Genomic DNA, 14,015 nt, shown 5'->3' with positions numbered 1-14,015 from the left:
GCGGCGGGCTCTCAGACCGTCCCCAACTCCGTCGCAGAGATCGCCGCTGCCCAAGGCCAGTCCTCACCAGTTGGTCCGTCCAACGTTGTTGTTCTTCCTGCCCCTGAACGAAAGAAGATACCCCCCCGAAAGGCTAAGAGGAAAGCCCCCAGGGTCGTGTCGGACGATGAGGCGGATGAGAGCACCGAGAATGGGCTGATCTGCAAACGAAAAAGCGGGGTTACAACAGAACCACCGGCTGCCGAGGCCGCCCTTCCCAACTATGTCGAGAATCCCCCCAGCACCTCCACTCCGTTTGAGTCCGCTGGGGACGTTCTCGCCTCAAACGCCTCGGCCGCCGAAGCTGCGCCTGAGCATCTTGCGGATACGCAAGCTTCCTCCCAAGCTGCCACAGAACACCCCGCCTCATCGCCTCACCGCCTCGCCTCGAGGCTCCCCTCGCTATCCAACCTTGCGAGGGTGGTGGTGAGCACCAACCCTCAGCTCCTCCTTCGGCCCCAAGCCTTCCCGCTCCTCTCCAAGAGGCCTTGAAGTCCTTCACCGTGTGTCTGAACGCCATGGTCGACGGGTGTCTTCCCCAAATCGTCGGTGAAGGGCTAAGAGACTCCTTGGACAAATTTGAGCTTGATAATCGCGTCCATCAGGAGGTGGCGAGCACCGCGAGAGCCGAAGCTGAAAAAGCCAAGTGCAACATGATGACGCAAGGCTTAGAGTTCTCGCGGGTCGAAAACACTCTCAACGAAGAGCTCCGAAGCGTGCGCAAGGACAAGAACGAACTGCGTCGGAAACTGCACGACAAGCTTCAGGAGGTCATCGAGTTGGAAAGCAAGCTCGTCCCTCTGAGGGAGAAGGTTGCAAAGCTGGAGGAGGCCCAAAAGGCCGATGCCAATAAGATGTCCAATCTGGAGAAGAGGTCGATTGAGAGGGAGACCCTTCTGGGAAAGGTCGAGCAAGATCGGGATAAGGCCTCCAAAGAACTGAGCGAAACTGCTGCCGAGCTTGCCCGAGTTCGTGAAGAAAACAGCGGGTTCAAAACGAAGATCGACGAGCTTCAGCTTGAAGCTGCCCAAGTTCTCACCTCCGGCTTTGGAGCGGCTTTGGAGCAGTTCGCTTGCAAATATCCCGACCTCGACCTCTCCGAGTTCTCGGTGTACAACGAAGTGGTGGATGGCAAGATCGTGCCTTCGACATAACTGCTACTCCCACCTGCCACTTCGACTTTACCGCCTTGAAACTCTTGTATTTAAATTTGACTTGTATGTAATGACTTTCATTCTGCTCAAACTGTTTGATATTCATGCGCATATATATATATATATGGTCTTCTGTTGTGCGATCAACGGTTTTTACTCAACTCAATGTACTTTGCACAAATTGGTACTTAATTTTCTGGAAATCACCTTAACTTAAACAAACGGTTAGTCTGTAGCAAAAAGGGCGTAGGTCGACCTTAGTATCTGAAATCTCACTCGCCCGATCTGCCAAGGGACAAGCGTATTTCTACGTCATCGCCCAAAACTTCGCTGATCTGGCTCTTGCCGCGCGATCCTCTTTCTATTTCAACCTCAAGCCATGGGCTTTTGGCGACGCCATTTTCCTTTTAACTGAAAACGTCCCCTGCGGGATCACCTTATGACTTCCTCTTTGCTCGTCTGGAAGGAGAGCTACCTTTCGGTTCTCCCTCTACCTTCCCCGAGTTTTTAACCTGAGATAGCTTAAATCATTCTTCCCTCATCTGGGGGTAGAGCCGCCTTTCGGATCCTTCTCTACCTCCCTGAGTTTTAGAACAATGATTTAGGTGGTGAGGTGTCCTCTGCGAACCTCCCCCAACCACCCTTTAACTTCTAATTTAACTGGTCTTACTAGGTCAATATTGGTGTTTAACTCAAGGGGAAGGGAGTTTTCACCAACCCTCCTTTCCCATACTTAAGATTATTAACACCCCTGACTTTTCAGCTTCATCTTGCCTGAACTCACTCGAGGGTGAGAAGGACTTTTCCTGATGCCTCGACTTGCCCAGGGGTTACATCTCCTCCTCCCCTGGACGCACTGAGGGCTTTTAACTTGCCTCAATTTGCTTACGCAAAGAGGTCTTGTGATCTGCTCTTGCCTGTACTCGCTAAGGGCGAGGAGGACTTTAATATTTTCTCGCCTACACTCGCTTAAGACGAGGAGGTCTTTTAAATCTCTTTCTCGCCTACGCTCGCTCAAGGCGAGGAGGTCTTTTGAATCTCTTTCTCGCCTACGCTCGCTCAAGGCAAGGAGGACTACTTACAATGCCTTAACTGTAATAAAACTTGAGATGGGTGGCGTTCCAAGTGCGAGGAATCACCCCTCCTCCCAGCGTCTCCAAGCGGTAGGCGCCGTTCCCGAGTGCTTCGGTTATTCTAAACGGTCTTGTCCACTTGGGCGATAACTTGTTCTCCATCTCGTACTGGTGGGCCTTCCTCATCACCAGGTCACCATCTCTGAATTGCCTCGGCCTTATTCTGGAGTTGTACTTACGCTCAACTCTTCTCTTTACTGCCTCAGCCTTCATCCGTGCTTCCTCCCTGACCTCGTCCAGCAAATCCAAGTTCATTCTCCTTTCTTCGTTCGAGTCTTCCACCACGAAGTTCTGGAATCTCGGTGTGCTTTCCTGGATTTCGACTGGAATCATCGCATCGCATCCATACACTAAGCTAAACGGGGTTTCATGGGTTCCCGATTGCTCAGTGGTATGATATGCCCACACTATGCGGGGAACTTCTTCAACCCAAGACCCCTTGGCCTTTTCCAACCTCCTCTTCAAGCCTCTCAGCAAAACCCGATTAGCTGACTCCACTTGCCCATTCGTTTGCGGGTGCTCCACAAAAGCAAACACCTGTTTGTCCCGATGTCCTCGCACAGCTTCTTCAACAGGTGACTTGCGAACTGAGTCCCATTATCTGATACTAAACGCTTGGGCACACCAAAACGACACACAATATTCTTCCACACGAAACTCTGGATTTTGTGCGCAGTGATCTGGGCTACTGGTTCTGCCTCAATCCATTTCGTGAAGTACTCGATCGCCACAACCAAATACTTCATTTGCCTGATCGCCAACGGGAAGGGCCCCAGAATATCGATTCCCCACGTGTGGAACGGCTAGGGGCTGTAGATTGACTTTAACTCTTCTGGGGGAGCCTTTTGTGCCAATCGGCGTGCTGCTGGCATTGCTTGCAACGCTGGGCATATCTCTTGCAATCTTCCCTCATTGTGGGCCAGTAATAACCTGCACGGACAGTCCTTGTTGCCAGAGCTCGACCCCCGATGTGGCTCCCACAAATCCCTTCATGGAGCTCGGCCATAATTCTCGTGCACTTCTCTCCGTATACGCATACAAGAAGAGGGTGTGTAAACCCGAACCTGTACAACTCGCCATCGATGAGGGTAAACTTGCTGGAGTTCTTCTTTATCTTTCTGGCCTTTGCCAAGTCTATTGGGAGCACGCCATCCGCCATGTAGCGTTGGTATGCCGTTATCCACGTATCTGGGTCATGGATAGCGCAAACTTGCATCGTTTTTACCTCTTCCGCTGGGTGCGCTCTGACCCTCGGCGCCCTCAAAGTTTCCTGCGTTAGAGATCTATGGCTCCTCCTCGTCCTTTCCATCGAGGTGATCTGCCACGAATGCTCGAGGTGCCTTCAAAGTTTCTTGAATAACGGTGCTCTGTCTGCCCCCTTGCCCGAACTGGCGAGCTTGGCTAGCAAGTCAGCTCGGGCATTCTGCTTTCTTGGCACGTGCACCACTTCAAACAAAACAAAGGATCTCCTTAGCTCTTGCACGTACTCCAGGTAAGTTGCCATCTGCGGATCTTTGGCTTGGAACTCGCCGGTTACCTGCCCAGTGACCAACAACGAAACACTCTTGGCCATCAGCACCCTTGCCCCCATCTCCTTTACCAATAGAATACCGGCGATCAAAGCCTCATACTCCGCTTGATGGTTGCTTGCTTTAAAGGCGAACCTCAGAGATTGCTCTATCAGCACACCGTTGGGTCCCTCCAAAATAACCCCAGCCCCGCTACCCAGCTGGTTAGACGACCCATCCACCGAGAGCACCCAACGAAAGTCATCCCCGGCGTTTTGCACTGTTTCGGAAGATAGCTCGACCACAAAATCAGCGAAGATTTGCCCCTTGATCGGTCCCCGGGGCTCATACTTGATGTCGAACTCCGACAACTCCACCGCCCATTTCACCATCCTCCCAGCCTCATCCGGTTTCTTCAAAACCTTCTGGATGGGTAAATCAGTCATTACCACCACTGTAAAGCTCTGGAAGTAGTGGCGCAGCCTCCTCGCCGAAAATACAACCGCCAGCGCCGCCTTCTCTAAGGCCTGATACCTCACCTCTGGGCCTTGCACCACTTTGCTAACAAAATAGATGGGTTTCTGGACCTGATCTTGATCCTGGACAAGCACCGCGCTTATCGCCCTCTCAGTTATGGCAAAATACAGCCTGAGGGGCGTTGCCGCTTGGGGTTTGCATAGAACTGGCGGTCTCGCCAGGTATTCTTTGAGCTTCATAAAAGCTTCTTCAAACTCCTTCGTCCAGACAAACATGTTATTCCTCTTCAAGCATTGGAAGTATGGGTGGCCCTTCTCTCCACTGGCGGATACGAATCGAGACAGAGCGGCCATCCGTCCCGTGAGCTGCTGCACCTCCTTCACAGTGGCAGGACTTCTCATTGCCAAAATGGCGGCACATTTGTTGGGGTTGGCCTCGATTCCCCTCTCCGACAAGAGAAATCCCAGAAATTTCCCTGCCTCCACGCCGAAAATACACTTCTCAGGATTCGGTTTCAACTTGTACCTGGCTATCGTAACGAACAACTCTTCTAGATCAGCGACGTGCCTGCTCTTTTCCAGGGATGTTACGACCATGTCGTCAACATATGCCTGCACATTCCTCCCGAGCATAGGGGCGAGCACCTTGTCCATTAGCCTTTGGTACGTGGCCCCCGCATTCTTCAGCCCGAAGGGCATCACCTTGTAGCAATAGCATGACCTTTCCGTCATGAAAGCAGTCTTTTCTTCATCCATGGGGTGCATTTTGATTTGGTTGTATCCTGAGAAGGCATCCAAAAAACTGAGCAACTTGCACCCTGATGCGCTATCTACCAGGGCGTCTATACTTGGCAAAGGATAAGAATCCTTTGGACAGGCCTTATTCAGATCTGTGAAGTCAACACACATCCGCCATTTCCCGCTGCTCTTGACCAGAACGACGTTGGCGAGCCATTCTGGATATTGGATCTCCCTGATGTGGCCTGCTGCAAGGAGTTTCTGCGTTTCGTCCTTGATCGCCTGCCTCTTTTCCTCGTTAAACTTTCTCCTCCTCTGGCGGATGGGCCTAACTTGGGGATCCATTGCTAAACGATGGCACAAGAAATCGGGGTCGATCTCCGGCATGTCTGAAGCAGTCCATGCAAATGCATCCAGGTGTCTACTTATCACCTTGGCGATTTGGTCTTGTGTCTCGCTGTCTAAGGTTTTCCCCAGTTTAAACGTCTTGTCGTTGATCTTCTTCTCAAGCCATTCCTCAACCGGCTGAGGCCTCTTCTCGATGGCGATCAGCGCCCTCGCGACACCTGACTCCCTAGCGGTCCCCGGGCAGTTTCTCTCTTCCTCCACCCGGGCAGCGCTCTCGGACCTCGCCTCGATATCCTCCATTGGCACATCACCCTCGGCGACCACCTCCAACGCCGTATCCGCAACTCTCCGGTTTTCCCACTCAAGCTCCACGCCAGGGGGCGGCGTTGTGGTTACGTGGCATACAGATCTCTTGTTCTTGAGGCTGTTTTCATAGCACTTCTTCGCCTCCTTTTGGTCAGAACAGATGGTGATAATCAGCCCTTCCATAGATGGTAGCTTGACCTTCATGTGCCTTGTTGAAGGCACAACTCCTGTCCTGTTGAGTGTTGGCCTTCCCAACAGGATGTTGTATGCCGACAGAGCGTTCACGACAAGATACCTGATCTTCTCTGTTCGTGAGGCCAAGCCATCTGTGAACGTCGTCCTTAACTCAATGTATCCCCTGACCTCCACTTGATCACCGGCAAAACCGTACAAGCAGCCCCCATATGGCCTCAGTTGGTCGGGGGATAATTGTAACTTTTCAAAAGTCGGCCAAAACATCACATCTGCCGAGCTTCCTTGATCGACCCGCACCCGGTGGACAGTCCTTCCCACCGTGACAAGCGAGATCACAATAGGGTCGTTGTCGTGAGGCATAACGTCCCTAAGGTCTCCTTTGGTGAACGTGATGTCCACGTCGGGTGAGTGATCCTCGAAAACTTCCACCGACATCACCGACCTCGCGTACTTCTTGCGCTGCGATGCAGTACACCCTCCACCTGAGAATCCACCAGCTATGGTGTGGATCTCACCGTGAATGGGCACCTCGTGCTGCTGTCCCTCATTGCCCGCCGATTGGAAACCTGTTGATTGGCCCGCTTGCTTCTCCAACAAGTAATCTTTCAAGAATCCACACTTGACCAACTCGGCGAGTTGGTATCCCAAAGCCAAACACGAGTTGATAGAGTGGCCAAAGCTCTTGTGGAACTCACACCACGCGTCTGGTTTTGGTCCCAAAACCTTTTCCGTCGTCTTCTCAGGCACCTTGAGCCTGGCAGCAGTGTTCGGGATGGCGATCAAATCGGCCAACCCCATCACGAACTCATACCTTGGCGGGCGATTAGTCTCTCTGGGCCGCCCCGGCGCCTTCCCCTTATTCTTCTTAGGGTCATAAGGATGACGCATCCTTTGGTCCCTCTTCCCCGCAGCCGCCTCCATTACCCTTTGCGGTTGGACCCTTGTCTGGGCACGTAGCTTAGCTGGGGCCACGTTTCCCCTTTTCTCGGAGACTTCGCTCTCAGCGGCGATGTGAGCCACGACACATCGCCGGATTTCAGCGAACGTGGCGGGCTGACTCCTGATAAGCGACTCACTAAAGGGCCCAGGCAACACACCCTTTTTGAAGGCATGTACAAACATTTCTTCATCTTTACCTGGCAAGCGGACTATCTGAGCTCCGAATCTGTTCAGGAAATCCTTTAGGGACTCCCCTTGGTACTGCCTCACGTCGAACAGGTCGTAAGACACCAACGGTGGTGCCTTGTTCACTATATACTGCTCAACAAACATCTTGGAAAACTGCTGAAACATGGTAATGTGGCCAGTAGGTAAACTGACGAACCAGTCCAACGCCGTTCCACTAAGAGTGCTCATGAACACCTTATAGTAGACTGCGTCCGACCCCCCCGAGAGCATCATCTGAGTGTGAAACGCCGTGAGATGAGCCTCAGGGTCCTCCACTCCGTTGAAAGACGCCTTCACCGCCACCGTATTTGCAGGGACCACTGAGTCCATGATCTCCTGAGGAAATGGCATAGGAAAGCTGCGCGGTGGGGATGGGGGCGCAGATCTGTCCCCAACCGCGCGCTCCTCCCGTTTTTAAAGAGCTTTGTGCAGCTGTTCGTTGATCCTGTTGAGCTCTTCATTCCTAGCTTGTGAGGCCACCAGTGCCTCGTGCATTCTTTCTTGCTCAGAACGCGATGCAGCTACGTTCTCCTGCAGCGTCCTCATCATATCCATCACTTGTGTCATAGACACAGCATCCTCATCTGTTGACGGCACGACTGAATTGGACCGCGTTGTCCTCATCCTTCCCCAGCAAACTCAGCAACTCAAAGAAACTCCAAACGAATGGTGAGGACTTCAAAAACCGACTGCGACAGCAAGCAGTCGGACAGGAAACACCAAAACTTCAACAAACTCGAACTGTGGTTGGGAATCACCTTTTATACGGGCCCACGGTGGGCGCCAGATGTTCCTGCCGGTTGACCTAGCGTCAGAGCGTTGCCTCGTCACGAACTTCAACACCAGCTTGACACCACGTGCCCTCCAAGTCTACTCCACAGATAGCCTCTCTGAGAACTGAAAACACAAAGTGGTGCCTCTGCGGCCGGTGGCGCTCCGACGCTCAAGTCAGTAATGAGAACACCCAAAAACTGAGAGAAAACTATATTCTGTAGAACCGTACTAAAGTGCTCTCAACCCTAAGCATTGAGCCGAAATGAAAAACGTACCTCTGCAAATTCTGTTACGCTTACCTTTATACCTAGGTTTTTTCTCTCTCCAGGCAGTTGCGCTTTGGACGCGTGGCTCGCATCTAACCCTGCATGTGTCATCATCTGGGCTGGGGTAGCAGGTAGTACCCAGCCCTACACGTGTCATCATCTGGGCGGGGATAACTCGAGCGTCACTTTTGTGTAGCATCCCACCCTACGCATGTCGCCATCTGGGCTGGAGCAATAGGTAGCATCCAACCCTACACGTGTCGTCATCTGGGTTGGGGTAACTTGAGCGTCTTTTCTGTGTAGTAACCAGTCGCGCGGCTAAGTCTCCTATTCAAGGAGTAATCTAGCACGTAATACGTTCTGGAACACCACCTGACAAGGCGAGTATCGGATGCAACAAAGTGCACCATCTCTGTGATATCGCTTGTCGCAAGTGGCACCTTCCTTATTGTTACGCCATGAATGTTCTAGCTGAGGAAACCTTGCCACCAACGAATGTCCACTCTGGGAATCCTGTCGCTGATGAGCAAGTTGTTCCCTTCAACCCACTCGACCTTCACGCCCCATGCTGGCGCAACAATCATCTTACCGAGCTTATACGCTTGAACTTACTCTTCTGGGCCTCCAGCAGCTTTAACTAAGTTTACTGGGAGATCCGGCGATGTGCTCATTCTGGCGATGTCAGACCACTCGATCTTCCATTATCTAATACGTCGATGGCACACAAACCCAGCGACAACCGACTATGCTTGCTTCTGAACCATTCACCTTTCTCTTGTCCACGTGCTCTAATGAGCGCCCCCCACTTAGTCACGTGCTAGACACGTCATCACACCCGATGACCTAGTCGGTACAAAGATTGCAGAGAAAGTTTGGGAAGATGAACAGTAGAGAGAATGTGAAGAGTGAATGAAACAATGGTTTGGAGCGCGCGTTTTTGAAAGATATAACGTTAACTTGAGGAGCGCGAGAGGCGTTAAGTTGTGGCCGTGCGATTGGGCCACGTGTCAAGAGATTAGAGCATAACTTAAAGTGTCACGTCCTCAGCGCAGAATGTCACGTCAGTTGTTCAGAGAATGTCACGTCATCATGAGTGCCATGTGGATGGTAGGGCGAGGCCTTAGTCTTTTTGTTGAAAGCAAGTGTCAACTCAAGACTGGGGGCTTATGTACCGTCCCGTCGCCGAGCGTTGACCAAAGTCAAAGTCAAAGTCAAACGCGTGGTGGGACCCGCCAAGGGGCCCAGGGGAGAAAGTCAACAGGTTGACCAGTTTAGGCGTCGCCAGGTGTAGGCGTCGTTAGGGGTAGGCGAAGAAAACATTTTTGTGCAAACTGTACGAAATGTTCACTGATTTATCAAGAATGATATAAAGCGAACTGGATGATGAAATTGTAACCACAGAAAGTTCAAGATCTTAGCTCAACAATGGCACTGGAATTACTCAAAAACAGTAAGCCAATTAATTGAGATAAATTTTCTAAAATCACTGCCAAATTACCGTATTTTTTTCGGTAGAATTACACACTTTTTGTTTTTGATTTATCATTTTTTTTATACTTTGAATTTTGAAGTACTTCTTTTTTCTACTCTTTTATAACACTTTAACGAACACAAATCCAAAATTTCAAAACATTCCAGTAAGTAAATCAATTGCAATAAGGCAAAACAGTTAGCACACTTTTTGGAAAACAGAGGAATCCTAATAGGAATGAAAAACAGAATTAAGAACTAGCAAAGACATAATAGAAGTGATGTAAAAGAACTTGTATAGATCTAAAATACAAGTATGAACTCAAAACTAAACATAAAATGCATCAAAGGATCAAGAAACAAGTTCAGAAAAACTGTATTACACAAAAACAAGAAACAAAAATTACAATAAAAGGACCACAAAGAATTGATAACATTCTTGGAAAAACAGGACTATGTCAAAACTTAAAAGGATTCAAAAAGGAAAAGACACAAACACATGATAGGCACAATTAAGAAAACAGCAATAAAACTCAAAATTAAGCCTAAAAACAGAAAGAAAAACAACAAGAAGATAGAGTTCTTGAATTAAAAGTGCAAAACAACTCAGAATCAAACATGAACAAACCTAAGACTCATGATACCACATGATATGATTCCAATAGCTAGATATAGATGATTCTTTGACATTTTATGGAATCAACTTGAGTTGGAGAATGAATAGGCACTTTTAATAGAAATGGATCAATGTTCTATGTTTCAAGAACTCACCAAAACTTGCACCAAACACCAAACTCACATGGAAGACCCATTTCTTGCCAATTGAACCGATTAAAAGAGGTAAGAAAGCAAAAGAACCGTTTAAATTGCTTAGAAACTGAAAAGCACCGAACAAAACAATAGGAAATGAAGAAGAACCAAACGAATCCAGCAAAAGAGAAGAAGAACCGATCTAAAACAAGAATTAAGCTAAAGTACCAAATGAAATTGCAAGAATAGGAACCTAAGACATGTTTTAGCTTCGTATGAACATGGAGATGAAATGAAAAGATGGAGAAGAGAGGAACTTATGTGAATGAAGAGCTTGGTTGATGGACACGCCACTTGAAGTATGAATGCTCCAAGATAAGTGTGAATTGCCGCCACTTGAGGGAACCAAGGCTCTCAAGATGAGACTAGGAAGAGGAGAAGACAAGTTCTCACACACTCAATCACCAATTTGGGAGAGTTTTGCTACTTCAAACATCAATTCTGAATTATGAAGGACCTAAGCCCTCCTTTTATAGGAGCAAGGGCCGGTCATTTGCTTACAAAGCTTATTCCATAAGCTACCCAAAAGACTCCTAAGCTCACGCCCCTACTAAGCTCACTCCCCAAGCTTCTAGAATTTTCTAAACTAAAGCCTAAAGATGCTTTTACAAAATAGGTGTCTAATGTTTCCCTCTAAGCACCTTTTAATACAAAAGATACTATAAAAAGAGAAAACAATCTTCCACTATTTCCTAATTCCTTAAACTTGCTCCTTGTAAGCCTATGAGGTGGGCTAATGACTTCTTGAGCGTCTTCAACTTGGGCATCTACATCCTCTTTACACGCAAGAATTTCCCTAAGTTGGGATGTAGCGCTGTAAGATCTTCCACGTAGAATTGCGGTCAAGTCAGAAGGACACGTGGCAGTAAGCACTGAAACATCAAGGTATATAAGCTTCTCTGAAATTTTACTAAGGTATGTTCTATCAGTAGCACGCTTGACTCAGTTTACACACTCACTCAGAGAGAGAGAGAGAGAAAGATCAGAGTTAGTTACGATTCAGTAACGATCTCCGATACGGAGGTTTTGATGTTTCTTGATTCGCTGACTTGATCGTCGGAGTGCAAACGGCCGCGAGGGCGCCCTTTGCTCGTTTCATTTCAGGTTCTCACGACGGCGCAAGGCGGAGATCTGAGTTGAAGACGAAGGAGTCCTCGAGTGCAAGTTAGAGCCACGCGCAAAGATTTTCTCAGTCAACCGGCAGGAACAAGTACTGATGGTACCACCAGTACTGTTGGTGGCAACAGTACTGATGGTACCACTAGTGTTGTTGGTGGCAACAGTACTGAGGGTGTTGAACCAAGTGGTGTTCAAAGTTTTGAAGAATCCAAATCCTTTGAAGGATGTTGAAGCCTCTGCTTTGCTTGTTGTTGTTGTTGTGCTGGTTTAAGCTTTGTTCTGGGGTAGTTTAATGTTGTAATCCACCCTTAGATTGAATCTCAAGCAATTAACATCTCAATCTTTATCAAAGTAAAATGTTTTTCAAACTAAGTTGAAACAACCGATTGTTTTGTCGAAACAACCGATTGTTTTGTCGAAACAACCGATTGTTTACACTTAGGTGTTTTGAGAAAGTTTGAAAACTGTTTTTGAATGGTTAAAACTGTTAAGTAACAAAACAACCGATTGATTCGAGGAAACAATCGATTGTTTGTTTTGTAACCATAACAGAAAAACTGTTTTCTTTGACTGAGCTTTGAATTCTTTAACTGAATACGCTCTAGTCATTAAATGCTTTGACCAATCTATTTTAAATGCAATTAAGAGTTTGTTAAGATTTGATAACAAACTATATCTTTGTATAATTTCAGAAAAACTGTTAATGAAGAAATAAGAATCTTGAAACAAAGTTTTTGACTAAGAGTTTTTAAAAGAGTTCTGAGATTGCTTAAGAGTTTAGAGATTGATCAAGGTGCTGGAATAGGATTCTACTTGTATTGATTTTAGATATTCATCTGTAACAAGTGTAATCTTTGTAAACTGCTGAACAATTCGTTTGTGTGTTTTGCTGAGATTGGCTGTGTGTTCTTGAGGTGTTCAAGATCAACAATCTTAGTGTTGGCCAAAGAGAGTGTGTTTCTTGAGGTTTTCAAGGTCATTCTCTTGGTTGTGGTGTAAGTGATCAAGTGGTGATTGCTTAGTGGTTATCCTTAGGGTTTCTGAGAAGACTGGATGTAGCTCTTGTTTGGAGTGAACCAGTATAAACAACTGTGTACAATTTCTCTATCCCTATCTCTTTAAATTCAGTTTTGATATTTTTGAAACTGGTATAAACAACCGATTGTTTTGCTAAAACAACCGATTGTTTTTCCAGCTTTGTGCTTTTGTTGTTTTGATTTGAAAAACTGAATCCTTAATCAAGGTTCTTTTGAAGAATTTTCATTCTAAGCTTAAAAGTTTACTAAAGTCTTTCTTAAACAATTCACCCCCCCCCTCTCGTTTAAGGCCATATATTCTAACAGAGGGTGCCACCAGTGTTGATGGTGGTAACAGTACTGATGATAACCCCAGTGTTGTTGGTGGCAACAGTACTGATGGTACCACCAGTAGTTTTGGTGGCAACAGTACTGATGGTACCACCAGTACTGTGGGTGGCAACAAAAATGTTGGTACCACCAGTGTTGTTGGTGGCAACAGTACTGATGGTACCACCAGCACTGTTGGTGGCAACAGTACTGATGGTCCCACCAGTACTGTTGGTGGAACAGTACTGATGGTTTCACCAGTACTGTTGGTGGCAACCGTACTGATGGTCCCACCAGTACTGTTGGTGGCAACAGTACTGATGGTCCCACCAGTACTGTTGGTGGCAACAGTACTGATGGTCCCACCAGTACTGTTGGTGGCAACAGAACTGATGGTACCACCAGTGGTGTTGGTGGCAACAGTACTGATGGTACCACCAGTGGTGTTGGTGGCAACAGTACTGATGGTACCACCAGTACTATTGGTGGTAACAGTAATGATGGTACCACCAGTACTTTTTGTGGCAACAGTATTGATGGTACCACCAGTACTGCTGGTGGCAACAGAACTGATGGTACGACCAGTGGTGTTGATGGTAACAGTACTGATGGTACCACTAGTACTTTTGGTGGCAACAATACTGATGGCACCACCAGTATTGTTGGTGGCAACAGTACTGATGGTACCACCTGTACTGTTAGTGGCAACAGTACTGATGGTACCACCACTGTTGTTGGTGTTAACACTACTGATGGTACCACCAGTACTGTTGGTGGCAACAGTACTGATGGTACCACCCGTACTGTTGGTGGCAACAGTACTGATGGTACCACCCGTACTGTTGGTGGCAACAGTACTGATGGTACCACCCAAAATAGAATTGTCGAATGGAAACAAAGAAAACCAAACAAGAACATGATACAAAAAGTAAAAATGGAATGACAATGGAAGAATAGATGAAGGAAGGAGAAAGCTTATGTGATGGATTTGAGAAGTGGAACACGCCACTTGGAGTGTGATTGGCCTCCAAGATAAGTGAAGATAGTCGCCACTTGAGAGCTCTCAATACTCACCAGATAAGACCTAAGTGCTAAGAGGAATTCAAACCTCGCTAACACCTCACACAATTTGTGCAGAGTAACTCTTCTTCTATTAATTTCAACTT

General features: G+C 47.6%; 3 protein-coding genes across 3 annotated transcripts; 2 read left to right on the top strand and 1 right to left on the bottom strand.

Annotated features, from left to right (window-relative positions):
* Nucleotides 1–557: 557 nt before the first annotated feature.
* On the top strand, nt 558–1,193 carry LOC137839220 (uncharacterized). The gene has a single exon (XM_068648345.1). The coding sequence runs from the start codon at nt 558–560 to the stop codon at nt 1,191–1,193; it is 636 nt and encodes a 211-aa protein (XP_068504446.1).
* Nucleotides 1,194–5,853: 4,660 nt separating this feature from the next.
* On the bottom strand, nt 5,854–6,818 carry LOC137839219 (uncharacterized). Its single transcript, XM_068648344.1, has 2 exons — nt 6,066–6,818; nt 5,854–5,949 (listed from the first exon to the last, which is right to left on the bottom strand). Exons 1-2 carry the CDS (start codon nt 6,816–6,818, stop codon nt 5,854–5,856), a joined length of 849 nt encoding a protein of 282 aa, XP_068504445.1.
* A 1,744-nt stretch (nt 6,819–8,562) lies between these two features.
* LOC137839218 (uncharacterized) lies at nt 8,563–13,792 on the top strand. Its single transcript, XM_068648343.1, has 3 exons — nt 8,563–8,634; nt 12,774–13,114; nt 13,165–13,792. The coding sequence occupies exons 1-3, from the start codon at nt 8,563–8,565 to the stop codon at nt 13,790–13,792; spliced, it is 1,041 nt and encodes a 346-aa protein (XP_068504444.1).
* The last annotated feature ends 223 nt before the right edge of the window (nt 13,793–14,015 follow it).

Source organism: Phaseolus vulgaris, chromosome 3 (genome assembly GCF_000499845.2).
Source record: "Phaseolus vulgaris cultivar G19833 chromosome 3, P. vulgaris v2.0, whole genome shotgun sequence".
NCBI classification, from domain to species: Eukaryota; Viridiplantae; Streptophyta; class Magnoliopsida; order Fabales; family Fabaceae; genus Phaseolus; species Phaseolus vulgaris.
Note: the sequence above shows the minus strand (reverse complement) of the source record. Positions and strands in the feature narration are given on the sequence as shown.